At 34.2% G+C, this 20,323-nt stretch overlaps 1 protein-coding gene across 4 annotated transcripts in view; it reads right to left on the bottom strand.

Annotated features, from left to right (window-relative positions):
• LOC108517524 (rhotekin-2) overlaps nt 1-20,323 on the bottom strand; it is a 109,348-nt gene that overhangs the window by 55,644 nt on the left and 33,381 nt on the right. For 2 of the 4 annotated variants that reach the window (XM_017855512.1, XM_017855513.1), the window contains exons 8-10: nt 9,239-9,404; nt 4,193-4,300; nt 2,736-2,896 (exon numbers count right to left, since the gene is read on the bottom strand). In XM_017855512.1, coding sequence (XP_017711001.1) covers nt 2,736-2,896; nt 4,193-4,300; nt 9,239-9,404 — 435 coding nt within the window. Of the gene's footprint in view, nt 1-2,333; nt 2,897-4,192; nt 4,301-9,238; nt 9,405-20,323 lie in introns of those variants that run through there. The other 2 variants (XM_017855511.1, XM_017855514.1) reach the window with 1 other exon arrangement.

Here is a 20,323-nt window from a genome sequence, read left to right as displayed (position 1 = left end):
TTTTTTTTTTTTTAACTGTAAAGGAAGGGAAGGAGGAGAGACAGAGGGCAAGTGGGAATGGGGGATGAGACAGAGAGAGAGGAGAGGGTGCCAGAGAAAGAAACGAAGACAAAAAGAAAGGAAACAAAGAAAATAACCAACTTTGTATCATAACTACACTCTTTTGGGAAGAGGTAAATTAGCATTTCAGGAGCTGAAGACACCAGGCCCATTTCAAAGACTTTTAACATACAGTAAGCTGGGCCTCCCCAGAAAGAGACTGAATAATTTGGTGGGGAGGAGGTGGTGGTCCTTGCTCAGGCTTTTAAATGGTTCTAGGTAAAAAGGGCTTCAGACCTGTTTCAAAGTTCTGCTCTGAGGGCGTAACTGCCAGGTAATTTCTATATGAATATTTTCTTTTTCTTATACAACTTAAATCCTTCCTGCTATTATCTGCATGATGAACAATGACAAGAATATAATCTGGAAGTTTTAATACTGATTTGTAATAAAAGCAGGCATCAACTAGGAAAAAAAAAAAGAATGCTTAGATGCCAGCTTCAGAAACAATTTTGCCTGCAGCATCTTCTAGCTCAATAATTTAGTGGCAATGACAATCACAAATGCTGTCAAAAACAGCAATGAGGTTTTAAAAAATAACCAAAAAATTCAAACATTATCCTTTAGATTTTTAATGTCATTTATTAATTGGCAATCGTAACAGAAACTTACGAGAGCCTTCTAGTTAGAAAATAAATCCACTTTTAAGGTTTCCACACATGTGATGATCTCAACATGCCATCAAGCAGGCGTATAGTATTTTCTTCTCACCCAAACCTGTGTCTGTCCTGGTGTTACCAGTCACAAAAAACCTTTTGTTATCATCACTCCCCTCACGATTCAATACTTACTAGGAGTCCTGGGCAAACACAAAAGTGTCCTGGCAGTTACATCATTCTCTATAAATAAAAAAGACCCTGCTATCTGAAAATAATGAAAGGCTCCGTTTAAATTAATGTGGTTTTTTGGTCAAGTGTTCATTTTATTTTGTAATCATGTAGTTCTGATCCAAATAGAGTTCTTCCTAGCTTTAAAAAGATCTCGAGATTATACAAGGGGCAGCAATTTAATTCTTAATTTTTTATTTCTTGCAATGACATTTAGGGTTCAGTGTGATTTGAGATTTTTAGTGCTGTTGCTGACACCTTATGGAAACTGTTTTATTTGGAAATTCTGATTAGATTTTAAAACTGTTCTGCTCTTGTTTACAAAAGCATTATTATAAAAAATGGACTTTTTTGTTCCTTTAAGGTATTTTTCTGCTATTTATTCCTCACTTGACTTTATAATCCTGTTTGGGTCACTATGATTAGTTGCTATGGAAATTACCTCCTATGGAAATGATTCCAATGTCATTGTTGTAAGAATATGACTTTTAATGAAAAATACCGCTAGCAGACATCAACTCTTACTAGGAAAAGGAAATCTAATTAAAATTTTAAAAAAGAATTCTGAAAATTATTTACCATGGCCAACTTTTCTGATATTTTTGAATCTCCCATCTTCTTTTTAAGTAAGTATTAAATGAATTTTAAGGTGTTGATCAGCTACTCACTTCCCTAAATTCCAAAGTCACAATGGAAATCAGCACCACACGCAGAAAATTGAATGTAAAGAGCATTTCATCTACCATTTCTCTAATAAGTGTTATGCTTCATTTATGAAAGTTAATGTCAACAGTATTTCAGGGCTCATCAAGGAAACAAGTTTGAATAGCACATTACAAATTCCCTTTAAAGATGAAGAATTTAATATTCCAAAATTTATCCCAGGAATTTAAAAGCTCAGGCCTATAAACTAGTGAGTTAAACAATAGATGAGAGGCAGTGAACCATTAGATGAGAATTCCAGAATGCTAAGAAGAAAATTTTCTTGGGTGGATTCTATAATTTGTGGTTTGAATAAAACCTTTGAAACATTCCATTAGTATTAAAATTCTCACAATGAGAATATGGCTCATATTTAACACATTTTAAATTACTAGACAGTCTCTCCCCAAAAGAAATTTTAATGCTTTATTCCGCCTAGGGCTTATTCACTGCCTGGTACTAATTTAGGAATAAATTAACCCTTCCAACAATTAGGATATTGTCTAGAAACTGCCTCTTGCACACTGCTGGAAAAATCACTCACATTCTGAAAATCAGGAGTAAAAGAGAAATCCATTTCTTCATTATAAAATGTTTTTCTATACCTAATAGCTTATTAATTATTGGTATAAATCACTATCATATTTACCTATATAATTACATTACTCTATAATGCCTCTGAATTAAGTCTCACAGTTATAGATTTTGTTAAATATTTTATCATTAAGAGTTTTCTAAACTTGTGCCTGCAGCCATGATCTAGGGTCCAGAATGTCTTTGATGGATTTCTGCCTTGGAGCTGGCACTGGCTTGGCTTCAAAATTGGTTTTAGTGTCTGTGTGCTCACCATCACTTAATCTATTTTTCCTGGCAGGGAGAAGTTTTCGAGGAGCAGCCATTGGTTTCTGTAAGTGATGCATTAGGGTTGATAGTTTGGTATCCAAAGACGATGTATGAGATATACTTGTTTTTCCCCAGTTGTCCTTAACCAATTGATCTGTGTTACTCTGTGATTTTAAGCTGAATGGAAGTTTATCAGGAGGAGGAAGCGGGGCTCGTCTCTTTTCCCTTTTCATCATGTAATGGCTCACTTGCAGGAGACAGTACCTTTTTCTGGATGATCATTTGATGGTTACCATCAAAGAGTGTAGCCCAAGGAGGTGGTAAGGATTCTTCATGCTGACCAATAAGGAACTGCCCATTTGTCTCTTCAATTTTTTTTTGTATTGTATCCGTTAAACTTTCAAGTTTCATAGGTGAATCAATGCCTATAATAATTTTTAGAAAAAAAACCATGAAAAAATTCAAAACCAGTATGCACTTTATCTGAATAAGTTCTTTTTGAAACTAGTAGATATAATGGTCATCAAAGACTATGATAAGGAAAACATTCACTTGTAAAAATAACACCACCACCAGAACTAAAAAGATCATGCACTGCACTAATCATACATTATATATGTAAACACACATAATACATAGTATATAAAACATATATAACATACATATAATGTACATAATACATACACATGTATAAATATATTCCTACATAAATCAGCAAAATCCAGCTTTCAAAGTGGAGTTATATGAGTTTCCTAAAAAATTCTATACATTAAGCATATATGGGATAACATTTCTTGGATTTAAAACCTTATTCTGACTGCTAGGTAAGAGATTTCCTTTTTACAAAAGCTAGATATATATTGGGATGACTGTATTTGGATGAGTATTCTTTCCTGTAGACCAGCAAAGTCTCTGTTAAAAGGGAAAATGCTTAAAACCAAAAACCCAGGAGAACAGAGTAATACCCTCATACCACTTTGGCAATAAGGGCGGTGGGTGAAATTTTCCTTGGGAAAACTAAAATAACAGAGATAAATGTCTATTAAGTGAATTACTAATATTTTAAAATGTGTGAACCCAAATGTACCATTTTTAACCTAACATTTTAAAGTGAATGTAAGTACAGATACATTAGGGGCAAATTAAACAGAATTTAGACTGACATGCTCTTGTTCACAACATTATTTACTGAGGCAACGGCAAAAAATAAACACCCTTCAAGGTGTGGGAAATTGAATAAAAGTGGTCTAGAAATTTAAAATTTTCCAAAGTATTAAACTTAACCAATTTTTTTCTGGCTAGAGATGAAAGCTTCCATTCATTAATAAGCATCTATCAACACTACTTTACAACAAATTTAATAAAATACAGAAAAAAATTACTGAACATGATGACATTTTAGAATCTGCAAGTGTTTATTTTCAGAATTTTCATCAGCTACTCAGCTAATGTTTATTTTCAGTGCACCTTTACTCATTTTAAGCCTTAAATTTTTTGTCTGATCTTGAGCATTCAGACTATGAAAAAATGTGTATTCATTATTCTGTATTAATTCATCTATTAAACATGAGTTCCTTAGTCTATAATCATAGTCTTTTTTTCATTCATTTTGATTGTGCCCTGAAAATTTTAGCATTTTAATGTCAATAGAATAGGCTGCGTGAGTATGGACAATGTTGTTTTTGTTATCCTGCAGCACAGAAAAGACAAACCCCACTTACTTATATCATGGTAGACTGAGGTTGCCTCTTTTGTCAAGAACAAAGGTGGTTTCCGTGGTGACATAATCTCAATTTTCATAAGTTCTTCACAACAATGCTTCCATTGGCCTAAGACAGACAGAAAAAAGGTAGACCGGTTTAAAACATAAATGTGAAGATATGTACTTCATTTTAATAGATAGCAATACATTTTGCTTTGAATAAAATCAGTGAATTTATAAATAAAGCACTTCCTTAAAGGAGGCTTGCAGAAAAACCTAGTACTATCCATAATTTCAAAGTCCAGTTCTGAATATAAAAGTAATCTATTTAAAAAATAAAATTCGGCCAGGTGCGGTGGCTCACGCCTGTAATCCCAGCAGGCTGGAAGGCCTAGGTTTCTTCTGACTGGTAACATATGAGGTCAGGAGTTCAAGACCAGCCTGGCCAACATGGGGAAACTCCTTCTCTACTAAAAATACAAAAATTAGCTAGGTGTGGTGGTGCAGGTGCCTGTAGTCCCAGGTACTCAGGAGGCTGAGGTAGGAGGATCACTTGGAGGTGGAGGTTACAATGAGCTGAGATTGCACCATTGTTCTCCAGACTGGGCGATAGAGGGAGACTCCGTTTCAAAGAAAAAAAAAGAAAAAGAAAAAAAAAATACTTCTATGCAAACATTAGGCTAAAATCTCTAGGCTATTAAATACAACACTATTTCACTAAATGGTTAATAACTACTTTAAAACTTCTATTTATTGCAAAAGTTTGTGCAGGTTTTCTTTTTTAAATATTAAACATTAAGTATTCAAGACGCTGAAAGGTTAAACAATAAACTGAAATATAGTTACCTAGAAGGAAATAGAAAAAAAACATAAATGAGTGAGGTTCAAAAAAATGGTTTTAACTATGAAAATTTTGATTAAGAAAGAAAAATGATTTAATAGCTGTTCCTTTAAGATGATTATCATGCTTTTCAAAATCATTTAACTAACACTGTTTTTGCATTTAGGTTTTAAAAGGTATATCAAAAAACGCTATTATTATAATGTCATATCACCTCAATAAAATTCTGAGCTCTAATTTATTTTATGAGGATACATTTAAATAAAGGCATTTGGAATAAGAAAAAAAAATACTCTTGAATAAAATCTTTCAACTATTAAGTTAAAATTTAAGTGTGGATATTAATTTTTATTTTAATTCACACTATTTTAGTCTTAAATTTTTTAGATTTCTCCTGAGTGATGTCTAAAAATTTAATCTTTTCATACTTAGTGTGCACCTGCATGCTGGATAGCAACTATGCTAGTTCCTACATATCTATATATTAATTTTATAAGAGTAAGTTACTGAGGTTCACCTTCTTATAGCCTATCTTATACCAGTAGAAAAGTAAATGTAATACACCTATGTTGTATATCCATATTTAATATCCAATTTGATTTTTTTCTATGACTTCAAAACTAAGGATACTTCATGTTTAATAAAATTACTCATTTTTGTTGTTTGTAGTTGAATATACTATCATAGTAATATGATAATACATGCATAAATTTAAAATCCACCACCATTAGTTAAGAAACATAAAAAAGCCTTTCAGTATGTTTTATTATGATGCTAAGCACAGAATATGGTAAAAATTTCAAAATAAGCCACATAGCAACTGATGAAGGGAATAAATTCTTGAGTACAAGGCTTCAAAGGCTGATCTCTAGAATGTTAGGATCTGAGATCTGATAACTTATTCCTCCCCACACTTCCTTTTATAGATAAATATATAAAAGTCAGTTTTTTTCTTCTTGGGGGCAGGGAAAAAAACCCATATCTAATGGAAAAATAATGAAACACTTTAAACTGCACACATTTCTGTCACATTCTTAGAAAAATTATTATAAAGTACAGTATCTTCTCTGTATTGATAAATGAAAGCATTTCATTGTTAAACTAGTATCAGAATACGAGTTACAATGAAAACTGGAATATAATGCCACATTATTCCACGTGTTACTAAAGTCAGAGGTACAAATGTGTTCATGGGTCAAGACTTCACGATTGAACCATTGATTTTACCAGCAAATAAATCTCTATGCATAGCTATACATGCTAGCCAATATGCTAACATGAAAACAAGGGCGCAATATGAAATATTAAATGGATATGTTTTGTTCACATAACAATTTATATATTGAAGATGTTTCCTAAAATATCATTCACTGTTATAGTATTCCCAGTCAAAATAATTTTTTATGCTACGCTCCTAATGTAACTCAGTATTTATACTGTTAAATATTTTAAAATTTTTAATGTTCCAAATCTATCTTAATTTTTGATATCTTTGACCTACCATTCATTCTTTGCTCCACTCCTATTGACCATCCAGAACACGTCACTCCTCTTTTACATGTTTGTTAACCCACAAATATTAAAAATAGCTGTTACATCCCCCTTGCCACCAACATCCACCCAAGGCTATTCTTCCTCAGGCTAAACAGATATATTTCCATAAGTGTTTCCTCCTGAGTTCTAATTATCACACCCTCCTGGTTTTCTATTCTTAAATAGCGCCAAATAATTGAGATTTGCTCTCAATATTAAATTTCTCTTACTTTACTCTGCCCTGAATATCTATCCTGTACTTTGTTCTATGTACTATACTTTAACCAGAATCACTAGAGGTTGCACCTGTCACTAGGAAAGTTAAAATTTTAAAGTACAAGTCAATTTTTTAGTATGGTATAAATACCTCCATCTTTGTTTCATATATCCATACACAATGAATTCTGAATTTTGAAGTATAAATGTAATAGAATTTGTACTTTAAAATTACATAGGTTGGCAGTTTTATGCAAAAAAGCATTAAATACCAAAAAAGTAACCAGACCCAAGAACCAAGTTGTCATCACTTATTATGTTGACAGTACAAAAACGTCATGAGATTCTTATTCCTTCAAATCCCCATTTTAGCATGATAAATTATTTCACATAATCTAGAGAATGAAAGCATGAGATGATCATCTAATAGTAACTGATATCTAGACTACAAGATTTTGGTATCATCATCTTCATTTACCTTTCCCCCTGTTTTTATGCACATAACAATTATAAAATAGCTGGGCACGGTGGCTCATGCCTGTAATCCCAGCACTTTGGGGGATGGAGGTGGGCAGATCACCTGAGGTCTGGAGTTCGAGACCAGCCTGACCAACATGGAGAAATCCCGTCTCTACTAAAAATACGAAATCAGTCGGGCGTGATGGCACATGTCTGTAATCCCAGCTACTCAGGAGACTGAGGCAGAAGAATCGCTTGAACCCAGGAGGCGGAGGTTGCAGTGAGCCAAGATCGTGGCATTGCACTCCAGCCTGGGCAACAAGAGCGAAACTCCATCTCAAAAAAATAAAATAAAATAAAATAAAATAAAATACCAGAATCATTTCTAAACATAAGATAGTCATTTATAAGATGGATTCTCTAAGACAGAGCATTCAGGAAAATGGTTAAAGTTTTAGCTATGATTAGCAAAAGCAAGGAAGTTCTTGTCTTTTAAGTTACACACCTGAGTTTTTTGTTTTTGTTTTTGTTTTTTTAAGACAAGTCTTGCTCTGTCGCCCAGATTGGAGTGTACAGGCGAGATCTTGACTCACTGCAACCTCCACCTCCCAGCTTCAAGTGACAAGTAGCTGGGACTACAGGCACGTGCCACCACGCCTGGCTAATTTTTATATTTTTAGTAGATATGGGGTTTCACCATGTTCATGAGGCTAGTCTTGAACTCCTGACCTCAGGTGGTGCACCTGCCTCAGCCTCCCAGAGTACTGGGATTACAGGCATGAGCCACCGTGCCTGGCCTGAAAATTTTAACTAAATAAATGTGGTACACGCTGATAAGCATGAAATGAATATTTGAACATTTATTGAGTTTCTAGGGATGATACTTAAGGAAAACAAGTCCTAAACAATCCAAGAAAGCCATGGAGGGAATCCTCTAGTTCAATGCTGTGAACCAGAAACCTCTTCAGGCCTAAGTTTTCTCATCTTCAGAGCAAAGGGAAATAATTTCTACCCCGCAAGAGTGTTAAGAGAAATAAATGAAATAATCTGTTATATGGGAAATAATCCATAAATTTAGATCCCTTTCTTGCCTCTTCCCCAACTTCTAACTTGAGGGCTGCAGGTATTACCTCTTCTTCCTAGTGTTCCAGAAAACAGAATTCCTAAAATGTCGGTCCCTAGGATTATTTCTATGAGTTTCAGAAATAATTTTCTTTTTGGAAATGTCTCAACTTTCTATGGAATAGCATTCAATAGACAAAATACTGGTAGTATCCATCAGTAGGCTTTGTTTGATCAGAAACAGACATTATCAACATTCTACATTTTCAATATAATGATAATATGCTGTTAAGACTTATTGTCAGTAAACACAAAGAACTGTTATGATTTCAATATTTTCCTGTTGATAAAATTCCTCCTTGAGAAATTTGAGAACCTCATATATTTTACACACTAGAGTCCTATTACATTACCATCCCATTGTTTTTATGTCCATGTCATTAGACTGTATTATTGAGATGAGAAAATCATGTGTGTGTGGTTTTAAAAAAAAACCTGTCTGGATGATGTCCAAGAAGATGGTAACGCATCTGGAGTTAAGGGAAGGCTACAAAAGTGAGACTCTTGAATGTTTCAATATTTTAGGATCATCATCATCCTGGAAAAGTTTTTTGTTTCTCAAACGGCTTCTTATCCCTGGATCAAACACATTGCCTTCAACAGTTAAATCCTAACATTTTGAGACAATATGGTCTGACTGTTTTAGTGACCAAAGGAGCTTCAAAAAGTAGGAGGCAGAGATGCTAGAATCCAAACGTATACTACACAATAGTCAGTCAGGCACTGGAAAGAGACTGAGAGCAAAAAGCATCACTGCATTGATCATATACTACCATTTTTTCAAGAACATAAAAAAGTTTTGCTACAAACTATAAGATTATAATTGTAAGATTGCTGTGCACATCCTTTTAGGCTACATAAATACACAACTAAAAAATCCAAATATCTATTTACTAAGATCAAAGAAATGCTGCCAGAAGGCTTCCATCCACTGCTGAAGATCTTCTCTATTGTCAACTGCAAAAATCTGAGTTAAAGCTTGTCCAGGAACAGGATTGATGACAGAGAAATTATGGGTTCTTTTCTTGGCATCCTTATCCATTGCCCGGATCCTGGTTTCCTAAAATTTAAGAAAAAAAGTGGAGTTTTCCATGAGAAAATTTCTGTAATGATCAAACAAATGTTTTATTGCTTAGCGACCATATTTACACCTGATGTAACCATGATCTTATTGCTGATCATTTGAAATTTAAAACATGTAATTTTGAGAATTTTTAATATTCAAACTCCAATCTAGAAGGTTTTTTAAAAAGAATGCTTTATATAAAAAAAACTGAATAATGTCTTAAAGTATGCTATATGTAGCATGTATGCTAAATTACATGAGATTAAAACATAACCCCTGTTTTGATCTATCTCAGTTTAAGTGGAAGTTTGCTGTCTTTTATATACATCTTAAAATTTCCAATAAAACAAGTACAGCATGTCATAACTGTAATGTGGATTATACATTAACTATATTTCAAATTAATAATCACTAAAGTATGTTTCTTATTGTAATATTCATGCATCATATCTAGTGCTATCAGTTAAAGCAGTAAAACCATAACTTAGTGTTTACTGTAGCAAAAGTTAGGTTTTCCTCATTAACATTTATTTTGTATGTAACATTCATTTACAAAGTTCATAGCTAAAGATCCATAAAGTAATATAATCTTATAGTTAAAATTAGTTTTAAAGTGCTAAGTACAACACTACCACAAACGCAATGGTTTCATTCACGCTGACAGTCTATACCTTTTTTTCTGAGTGATACCAGATATGCTATTATGATGACACTTACTGATTCTATACTTAGAAGATTCTGAGAAGTCTATTCTCAAGTCACACATATGCACAGCCATGCCACATGGTAAGCTAGCAACTACATGTGGTTTTGACCAAGGAATATTGGGGGATAAAGTCTGTACTAGAACTATCTATTACACAAAGATAGAGATTTGATGCCTAGATAATGATTCATTTACACTATTCTAGGGCAATGCTGTCTGGTATAAATACAATGTGAGCCACGTATGTAATTGAAAATTTTCTAAAAACCATGATAAGTAAAAAGAAACTGCTGAAATTAATTTAATAATGTATTTCACATAACTCAGCATATCTGAAGGCTTTCATACTAAGCCTTCAGAATCCAGTTTGTATTTTACACTTACAGCACATCTCGATCTGGATCAGCCACATTGTAAGTGTCTTAACAGTCACTACGGGATAGTGGCTACTGCACTGTACATAGTGGTTCAACAGAATCATGGTTAAGCCTACTGTAATGTGTGACAAGAATATTTTGGCTGGTAGTAATAAAAGCTGATTAAGAATAGAAAGAAATTCTTCACTGAGTAAAGTGTGAAAAGAGGCTATACAGTCACACACCAAAACCTACATATACATATAATGTGGATATTATGTGGTCATCACAGAAGTAGCAGGGTTAGGAAGAAAAGCTATCCATTCCCCGAAAAATGGATAAATACAGGCAGGTGAACACCATATATACTACGCAAGGAATTCCTTTCTGAAAGAATAAATTCTTATTTAAAACCACAGGGGAAAATGTATAAAGAGCAACATAACTTTGAACCTTTAGAGTATCACAAAATATAACGATAGTTAACCATGTTAGAGACAGTCTATCCCGTCACTGTAGAAATCTAGGAATGTGAGTGTCTTCAGAGGGCTGTAATGGGACTTATGCCCAGTATCTTGATTTTTATCATAATAGAGTCTTTTTACACTTCTATGGCTTGGTAATAAACTTCGTGAATTAATTCTTTTAAGTAATTATTTTTATTACGTAACAGATTTTGCCCTAAATGGTATCCTTGGAGCTCAAAGATGCACCTAATCATCCACTGTGAATATAAAGCTTATCTATAAGCTTTGTAGCTAGCAGAGAATGACTTAAGCTCTAGGAAGAATCTTTGATATGCTACTCTTATCAGACTAATCGAAGGTTAAATCATAGTGGGGGAAAATCCTCTATTGTATTAGAAAATAAAAAGTATTCTTGTTACTGAAATTGTGCTTCCCTGCACCAATTCCATTTTAATAAACATTTCTGACTACTTTTTGTATAAAGGATTAAAGTGGATTCAATTTTAAATAAGGGAAATTTGATTTTATCAATGAATTTGGATATTTTACAAGGTTTCATTTCAAATGAAACCACTACATAGAAAATCTGAGGAACTCAATCATTTATATCCTTCTAATAGAATATAATGCAAAAATATATAAATACTACTATATATACTCCATTAATTCTGGTAGCCATAAATATCACTACATTTTTAAAACATGAGAGGGTTTCAAAAGGTACAAATGAAATGCAGAATTTGAATTAACTTCTATGTTATTATCCAAAATAATTTACTGGAAAATTTTTAACCAAAAAATTGCGTGTTGAAGAAAAAGTGATTAATACAAGTAAAGTTTCTTAGAGTGTCAGACAGTTCATGCAAGCTGTTTTTTCAGTGTGGGAAAATATCAACAATAGTGCTCAGGTCTTCAATTCTCAAAAAAGGGAGTGATTAGAAAACACTAAGGTGAATTTTAGGACTGTTATTTACGGGCTTCAGTGTTTACATAAGGGAAGTATCTCCTCTTAGGGTATGAAAACAAGGAACTTGGTAATTCTCCGCCTCCCCCCATATTTCTGCCACCTAAAATATTGCCTCGTACTCAGTAAATGGCTAAAAAATATTTAAAGAATAAACAAATGAAATAGGAAAAGAACAACTCAAATAATGATTAAAAAATTTTGCACCGAAAGGCCCAGTTCCTGGAAATAATCTCCAATCCAATTCTTTATGAGGAAACATGTTCTGTGAGAAGTATTCTATTAAGCCTAGCGTTTCCTGTATTGTTTTTGCTAATCTCAAAACTTTAATTGATCTAGGAGGTTTTATAGTCAACTTTCCTTGATCTGTAAATAGATTTGAGATTATTCACTGTGAAATTTTAATCTGTAGCTGGGTTTGCTTTTGTCAGTCTGCAATTTTCACTCCATGAGATGGTAGTGTTACCTAGAGAATGCCAAGTGAAATCAATAAAAACATAATCTGGGAAGTCAATTTTGTAATAAAACAAAAACTCTAAAGTCACAGGAAAGTTTCATTTAGGTTTTAAAAAATTATTATTTTGAATTAAAACTGTACTTCCTTCCACCTCTTCATTTCCATGTACATGGAAAATTACTAGAACAGGACTAGATTTATAAATTATTTATGTTACTTTTGACGATACAACCCTAAAAAATGCACCCAGATTATGGTCTCTAAATACTCTTTACTACAAAAGGAAACAGAGCTTTTGAAGAAATGACTGATCCTCAGCCTGGACCAGAAAATGTATAAGATGATTCAGGAACATCTTGTCCTATCAGAAATCTAAGATTCCTAGGGTTACGTCAAAAGGATTCAAGAGTCAACTCTAAGGGGCTTCTACCAGTCAAACACTGGACAATTAGAACATCGATTAGAATAGCAACGGCAATGGACAGACACATGACTTGTCTTTAAATCCAAAATTCATAATGATATTTAAAAACTAACTCATTGGTCACCTGTGAAAGACGGTAGGAAACTATCTCATTATTTTGGTAACTGACATATAAATGGGAAAAAACAAACAAGCAAACAAACAAACAAAAAAAACCCAAGCACTTAATCCTGTCTTCCCTACAAGAATTGTACTTCAGGGTAACCAAAGAGCTGATGAAGTAGAGACATTCCAGCTATAAGCAATGCAAAAGAGCTACCGGTTTGCAATCCTTAATGAAATAAAGGATCTAAACGATGCTCATCAGTGGTTGTTAAGATGAGCGGAAGACCTAGATATATGATATGCTTCTTGATGAAAGTATATGACCCTTCCTAAAATGTATTCTTACTAACCAACGAACAAATCTGAATATGATCCAAAAATGTAAAAAAAAGGCAGGCTGGGTGCAATGGCTCATGCCAGTAATCCCAGCACTATTGGAGGCAGAAGCAGGTAGATCACCTGAGGTTAGGAGTTCGACACCAGTCTGATCAACGTGGAGAAACCCCATCTCTACTAAAAATACAAAATTAGCTGGGCATGGTGGCGCATGCCTGTAATCCCAGCTACTGGAGGGAGGCTGAGGTAGGAGAATCGCTTGAACCTGGGAGGCAGAGGTTACGACGAGCTGAGATCGCACCATTACTCTCCAGCCTGGGCAACACGAGCGAAACTCCATTTCAAAAAAAAAAAGAAAAAGAAAAGAAAATGGCAACCCAGGGATGCAACTAGAAAATCCAGACTATGGAAAAACCCTGTAGGATAAAATATCAATTTCTTCAGCAAATAAATTGCGCATGGTGTGTGTGTGTCAAGGGGGGAGTTTGAGGTGTGAGTAAACATAAGCCAACATATTCATTATTATTAGTAGTAGTAGTAGTATTAAGTTCAGGGGTACAAGTGCAGGTTTGTTACATAGGTAAACTTGTGTCACGGGGGTCTGTTGTAAAGATTATTTAATCACCCAGGTATTAAGCCTAGTAACCATTAGTTATTTTTCCTGATTCTCTCCCTCTTCCCACCCTCCATACTCTCCGATAGGCCTCAGAGTGTGCTGTTCCCCTGTACGTGTCCATGTGTTCTCATCATTTAGCTCTCACTTATAAGTGAGAACATGTGGTATTTGGTTTTCTGTTGCTGTGTTAGTTTGCTAAGGATAATGATCTCCAGAATGATTTATATTCCTTTGGGTATATACCCAGTAATGGGATTGCTGGGTCGAATGGTATTTGTCTTTAGGTCTTTGAGGAATCAACACACTGTCTTTCACAATGGCTGAACTAATTTACACCCCCACCAACAATGTATAAGCATTTCTTTTTCTAAAGAGACTTAAAAGACCTAATCAATCAACCATAATATGTAGCCCTTATTTGGATCCTAACTCAAAAAACTTAAAAAAATTGAGACTGGGGATTTTAAAGACTGCCTGGATTTTTGACGATATATTAACTACATATAATTATATCTACGTATGACAACTTATATATAAAAGCATAAATTTTCTTAAGGGTGACAACTGGAATATTACAAGCAAAATGATATGGTCTCTAGGATTTGCTTCAAAATATATGTAATGTGGAGACAATGTGTGAGAGTACAAATGGGTTCATTTATACTATTCTATGTATAAATTACCTTGAATTTTTTTCCAAAGTAAACAATCAAAAAATAAAATACAAACACAAAAACCAAAGTCAGTCTATTACTAACGCCTCTTTCTTGTCTGTAATGCAGATAATATTTCATATCTTCCTTACAAACATGCTGTAACGATAAATGAGTTATTTGAAAAGTGCTTCATCTGAAGTCCTGTTAATCAGGAATGAAGACAAAATGTTGGTGCTAAGAACAAGTTTTAGACTTTATATACACTCTACTGACAAAAAAGGATACCTTCATATATATGACAAGGAATGTTTGAAATATGTAATCCATAGCTATAAGTTAAACCAGCCATGAGGTATGATTAGTATCAGTTTAATATAATTATTTTAAATTTATATAAATTAAATCAGATGTAAACTCCTGCAGGAAAATGTTTGAAAATTATTTTGTTATATTTTAAAATCTGAACAGTTGATATGATTAGATATTAAGGAAACTAACATAATTGGATTAAAATCCCATGTGCTCCATAATAATTTTGCTTTCTAGGGTCTATGATAAATATAATAGTTAAAAAGTATTTTCAAAACAATTTAACCAAGGTCTACTACAGTAACTAGTGTTGACTTGTGTAGTACAGATTTTATTAAAATAAATGATGTATATGATATTTAAAACAAGAAAAGGCTTGATCTCAAAGACTCACACTTTTTTTTAACCATCACACTCCTCACCCTATTGACAACAGATAAAGCTTTGGTTAGCAAAATGCTTTCTATAATGTGTAGGAAATTCAGTTAAGTACCTGTTACTGAGAATGTCTTGCTCAAGAACATTCTTGTGAAGTTTTCTGAATTTGAAGCAATCGCTTTGAAGTAAATCACCCTTTCAAATTTGGATTGAAAATAGGAGGGGAAAAGCTTTTAGGCTTTTCTTCCCTTAATGTGACTATTTCCACAGACGGCTCCCTATGAAAATTAATGAACTAACTTAGCCTTACAGGAAATGCCATTTAGAAGGACAAGAATTATAGCTTGAGAACAGATCCTGTGATCTAAATAACAGAACTATTATTTATATACCTTAGCAACTGTGAAATTTATGTTTTCAAACAATTTTTAAAGTAGCATTAAGGAAAACTATTTTCATGAGAAAAGAAGACAACCAAAAGACAAAAAACTCTGATTTGTATTTAATGTTTAACATTATTAAGCTTAAAGATCTTAGAGACCAACCATTAGAAATATACTAAAAACTAAAAGAGACACACTATTCTTTTTCTTGAGACGGAGTCTCACTCTGTCGCCCAGGCTGGAGTGCAGTGGTATGATTTCAGTTCACTGCAACCTCTGCCTCCCAAGTGCAAGAGATTCTCCTGCCTCAGCCTCCCAAGTAACTGGGACTACAGGTGTGTGCCAACATGCCTAATTTTTTGTATTTTTAGTAGAGATGGGGTTTCATCCTGTTAGCCACGATGGTCTCAATCTCCTGATCTTGTGATCCGCCCATGCCGGCCTCCCAAAGTGCTGGGATTACAGGCCTGAGCTACCGTGCCTAGCCGAGAAACACTATTCTTAAAAGTTTTATTTGATCCTTACCTGCTGTATCAGAAAATACCAAACTGGCTTTTATCTTTTGTTTATTTTAGAATACATTGTTCAAGACCACCCTGGGCAGCATGGTGAAACTTCGTCTCTACTTTAAAAAAAAAAAAAGCCGGGCGCAGTGGCTCAAGCCTGTAATCCCAGCACTTTGGGAGGCAGAGACGGGCGGATCACAAGGTCAGGAGATCGAGACCATCCTGGCTAACACGGTGAAACCCCGTCTCTACTAAAAAATACGAAAAACTAGCCGGGCGAGGTGGCTGGCGCCTGTAGTCCCAGCTACTTGGGAGGCTGGGGCAGGAGAATGGCGTGAACCCGAAAGGGGGAGCTTGCAGTGAGCTGAGATCCGGCCACTGCACTCCAGTTTGGGCAACAGAGCGAGACTCCATCTCAAAAAAAAAAAAAAAAAAAACTGGGGTAATTAAAACTTTTAGTTAAACAACAGTTACGGGTCAGTAGCTATCCATTTTGTAGGCACTACCAACAAGGCACAGAGAAAACTTCAAAAATTAGCCGAGCATGTTGGTGGGTGCCTATAATCCCAGCTACTCGGGAGGCTGAGGCAGGACAATAGCTTGAACCCAGGAGACGGAGGTTACAGTGAGCCAAGATCGCACCACTGCAATCCAGCCTGGGCGACAGAGCAAGATGCCGTCTCAGAAATAAATAAATAAATAGTTAAAAAAAAACACACACAACAAAAGAATATACTAAAAAGCTGGGTATGGTGGCTCATATTTGTAATCCCAGCACTTTGGGAGGCTGAGGCAGGCAGATTGCTTGAGCCCAGGAGTTTGAGACCAGCCTGGGTAACATGGTGAAACCCTGTCTTTACAAAAAATATAAAAATTAGCTAGGTGTGGTGGCATGTACCTGTAGTCCCAGCTACTAGGGAAGTTAAGGAGGGAGGATCCCTTGTGTCTGGGAAGTGGAGGCTGCAGTGAGCTGTGATGGTACCATTGCACTCCAGCCTGAGTGACAGGGCCAGACCCTGTCTTAAACAAACAAACACAAAACCAAAAAGAAAATGCTAATAACATGTCTCCCTTACAAATGTGCAAGGTAAGAAAAACAATCAAAACATCTACCTTAGAAATTAAAAACCAAGTAATTTAAAACATTGAATAGATTAAAAACCTACGAATTTATCACTATAAGAGACAGTGAAGGTAGGGCAGAGAGGAAGATAACACTCATCTGCTACCCCTGGAGAGATAATACCAGCTCCAATATACATTACCAATACCAATGCAACACCAATACATGAGACCAACTTCTTACCCTGAAAATTGGCAATTAATATATCAAGTATTTATCCCGCCTTTTCACAAGAGACTGTAATTCACCCCTAGTTTATAAGAAAAACTTCTTCACAAAAAGAATGCCAAAAGGAAGGACCTATGTAGAAGGAAAGTAGTATGAGAAAATCACCCAGAATCTCCTGTGTAATAACCAATTTAGGCAAAGACAATCACAGGTGGCTAAAACCATTATGTGAAAGACTGTTAGGAAACCAAGACAGTCACACAGTGCTAAAGCGTCTCCTCACTGACTACTTGCTAGTTGTAAAGAGGGAAGATTACTTTATGTTGGAGAGAGGGCATCACCAGCAGTGGCGACAACCTGACATCATGAGCCTTCTAATGGGAGGCTCTATAAAGTACTTGTCTGTCATCAATCATAAAATCTTCTAATAAAAATGTTTTACATAAACACAATCAAGCCTCTAGACCTCATTTACAAATCAGAAGAACTGCAGAGGATGCATAATCCCTGAATAATCCTGGACTGAAGACCTGAGCTAAAAGGCCATTTTGGGAAAACGGGAAAATCTGAATATGGACTGAATATTAGGTGACATAAGAAAATTATTTTTAATTTTCTTAACTGTGATAATGGTATTACGATTATGTATATATATGAAAGGCCCCTATTTTTATTAATAGGAGTTACATGTTGAAGTATTCAGGAATGAAGTATCATGATATCAAAGTCTTAAGTTCAAATGGGTCATCAAAAAATATAGATTTAATCAAAGAGATAATGTAAATACGACAAAATGTTAACTGCTGAGTCTAGGTGGTATATACATGGGCCATCAGTATAGTTTTTTTTTCCTTCAACTTTTCTGTACATTTGAATCATTTTGTAAGTTGAGCAAAACAAAATTACTTTAAAAGGAAAATAATTACATAACGGTCATGTTTTAGGAAGTAACAAATATATTTCTTGACTGGAATAGTGCTTGATTTTTTGAATAAGAAGATCAGTGAATTCACTATTAAGTGGGAAGTTTTCAGGTGAATGGAAAAATTCAAAGAAAGCCTGAGGTAGAAGTAAGAACTACAAAGAGAAAAAAGCTTCTAAAGAGAAAAACACAGGAAACCAACACTGGAGAAACTTAAGATGGCAATATTGCAAAGAAGGAAAACAGAATACTTGGTCATCAGTTTTATCTTTGAGATTATCAACTAAAGTATTTTTTTTATAATCTATAATAATAATAAATATATCTTTCCAACATTAACTCTTATTTCATGTTCTAATTTTAAAATGCTCTTTTGTACTTTAGATAGAAGTTATGTACAATGGAAGAGATAGTTGAGTCATCAGTCCTCAAGGTCAAATGTAGCTCACATTGTCTCCAAGTACAAGGCTAAATCTATACAAATTAATAAATTAATAATTTTCCTGTGATATGTAATGGCCAATTATGGAAGAAACACTAGAATTTGTAAGTCTGCTGATTTCAGTCATCTTAACAATGGCACTGATTGACTACAAAATCTCATTAGTCACCTGGCCATCAGCCTTTATTACCACAAGGAAAAGTAAATCAATTAAAAAAGGTCAATTCAGTCAGGCCATATAAACATTGTCACCACTTTTCTGGAATTAGATCCTTGTCATCAGACTGAAAATACAGACACACTGATTACAATAACACAGTTTTATTATAAATGTTCTCTTAAATTTAAATCATAAAGTTTCCACACATGTCTAAGCCATCGCCTATAAGTCTACTGTGGCTTCATGCTCAGAACTTCATTTTACAACTACTTTTTAACTTTCAAAATTGATTTACAGTGATAACGAAGAGAGGAAAAAGTCTAATTCTGCCTTCCAAATGCCTATGAGGAAATAGCAAACACAGTCCATGAATTTTTATCTATTTTTTCCTACTCATTAGGAAAAGGGTGAGCCATATAATTTTCCTTACTAGTTTGGAAAGTTCTATCTGATCTCTAAGTCTATTCCCTCACTTGTAAAACAAATACTATACCTGTAAAACAGGGCTGCCATACCTGCTTTGCCTATCTTAAAGGGCTGAGATAAGGCGAGTTGAATTCCTTCAAGACTGTCTTCAAATAAAACAAATGACTTTTAAAATATCATTTGTTTAGATTACATTTTAATTTATTTTATGACTGAACATTCTATGGTATAAAATAGAAGAAAAAAACTAGGATTTCATTTTTACTCCTCAGCTATTTACTAAAAGCCAAATCAGACATAATCACATATATAGAACTTTTACCAAAATTATTTAAGCTGAATCTAGTGAAATAATTAGTTACATATAGATGTGGAGAAATTCTAAGAAGAAAACTGGACTGGACTTTAAAAAAAAGTCAATGTAATGAAAGGCATAAATAAATAAAGGCAGAAGGTGAAGGGCACAATTTAGATGAAAGGAATCCAAGGAAATGCTGACCAGATGCAGTACATGATCCTTGATGAGGTCCTGGATCAAACAATAAAGAAAAATTAGAAAGGATATTGTGGGGACAATTAGAGCAATTTCTTTTGTATATTAGATAATAAGTATCAACAACAAACTTTTTGAGCATGACAATACTATTATGGTTACGAAAAACTGTCTTTGGTTTTAGGAGAAATATGCTAACATATTCAGAGAAGAAATGTTATTTGCAACTGATTTTAAAATGGTTCAGAAAAAATTTTTAACTGGAGAGAAAGCAAATGTGGCAAAATGTTAACAACAGCTGAAGAGTCTAGATGAATGGTATACAGGTGTTCATTATTCTGTTTCAGTTTTCCATATGAAATTTTCAAAAGACTAAAGTGTGAAAACTGGCAGGAAAGACAACTCTGCACAAACCAAACAAAATAAAAGTTGGCAAGTAATGAAAAAAGCATGTCAATTTTCATTAATGAAATTATATATTCCAAAACCTACTTTTCTAAGCCAATAGATTCATTA

The sequence above is a fragment of the Rhinopithecus bieti genome, unplaced genomic scaffold (assembly GCF_001698545.2).
Source record: "Rhinopithecus bieti isolate Rb0 unplaced genomic scaffold, ASM169854v2 scaffold_39703, whole genome shotgun sequence".
Classification (NCBI taxonomy): domain Eukaryota; kingdom Metazoa; phylum Chordata; class Mammalia; order Primates; family Cercopithecidae; genus Rhinopithecus; species Rhinopithecus bieti.
Note: the sequence above shows the minus strand (reverse complement) of the source record. Positions and strands in the feature narration are given on the sequence as shown.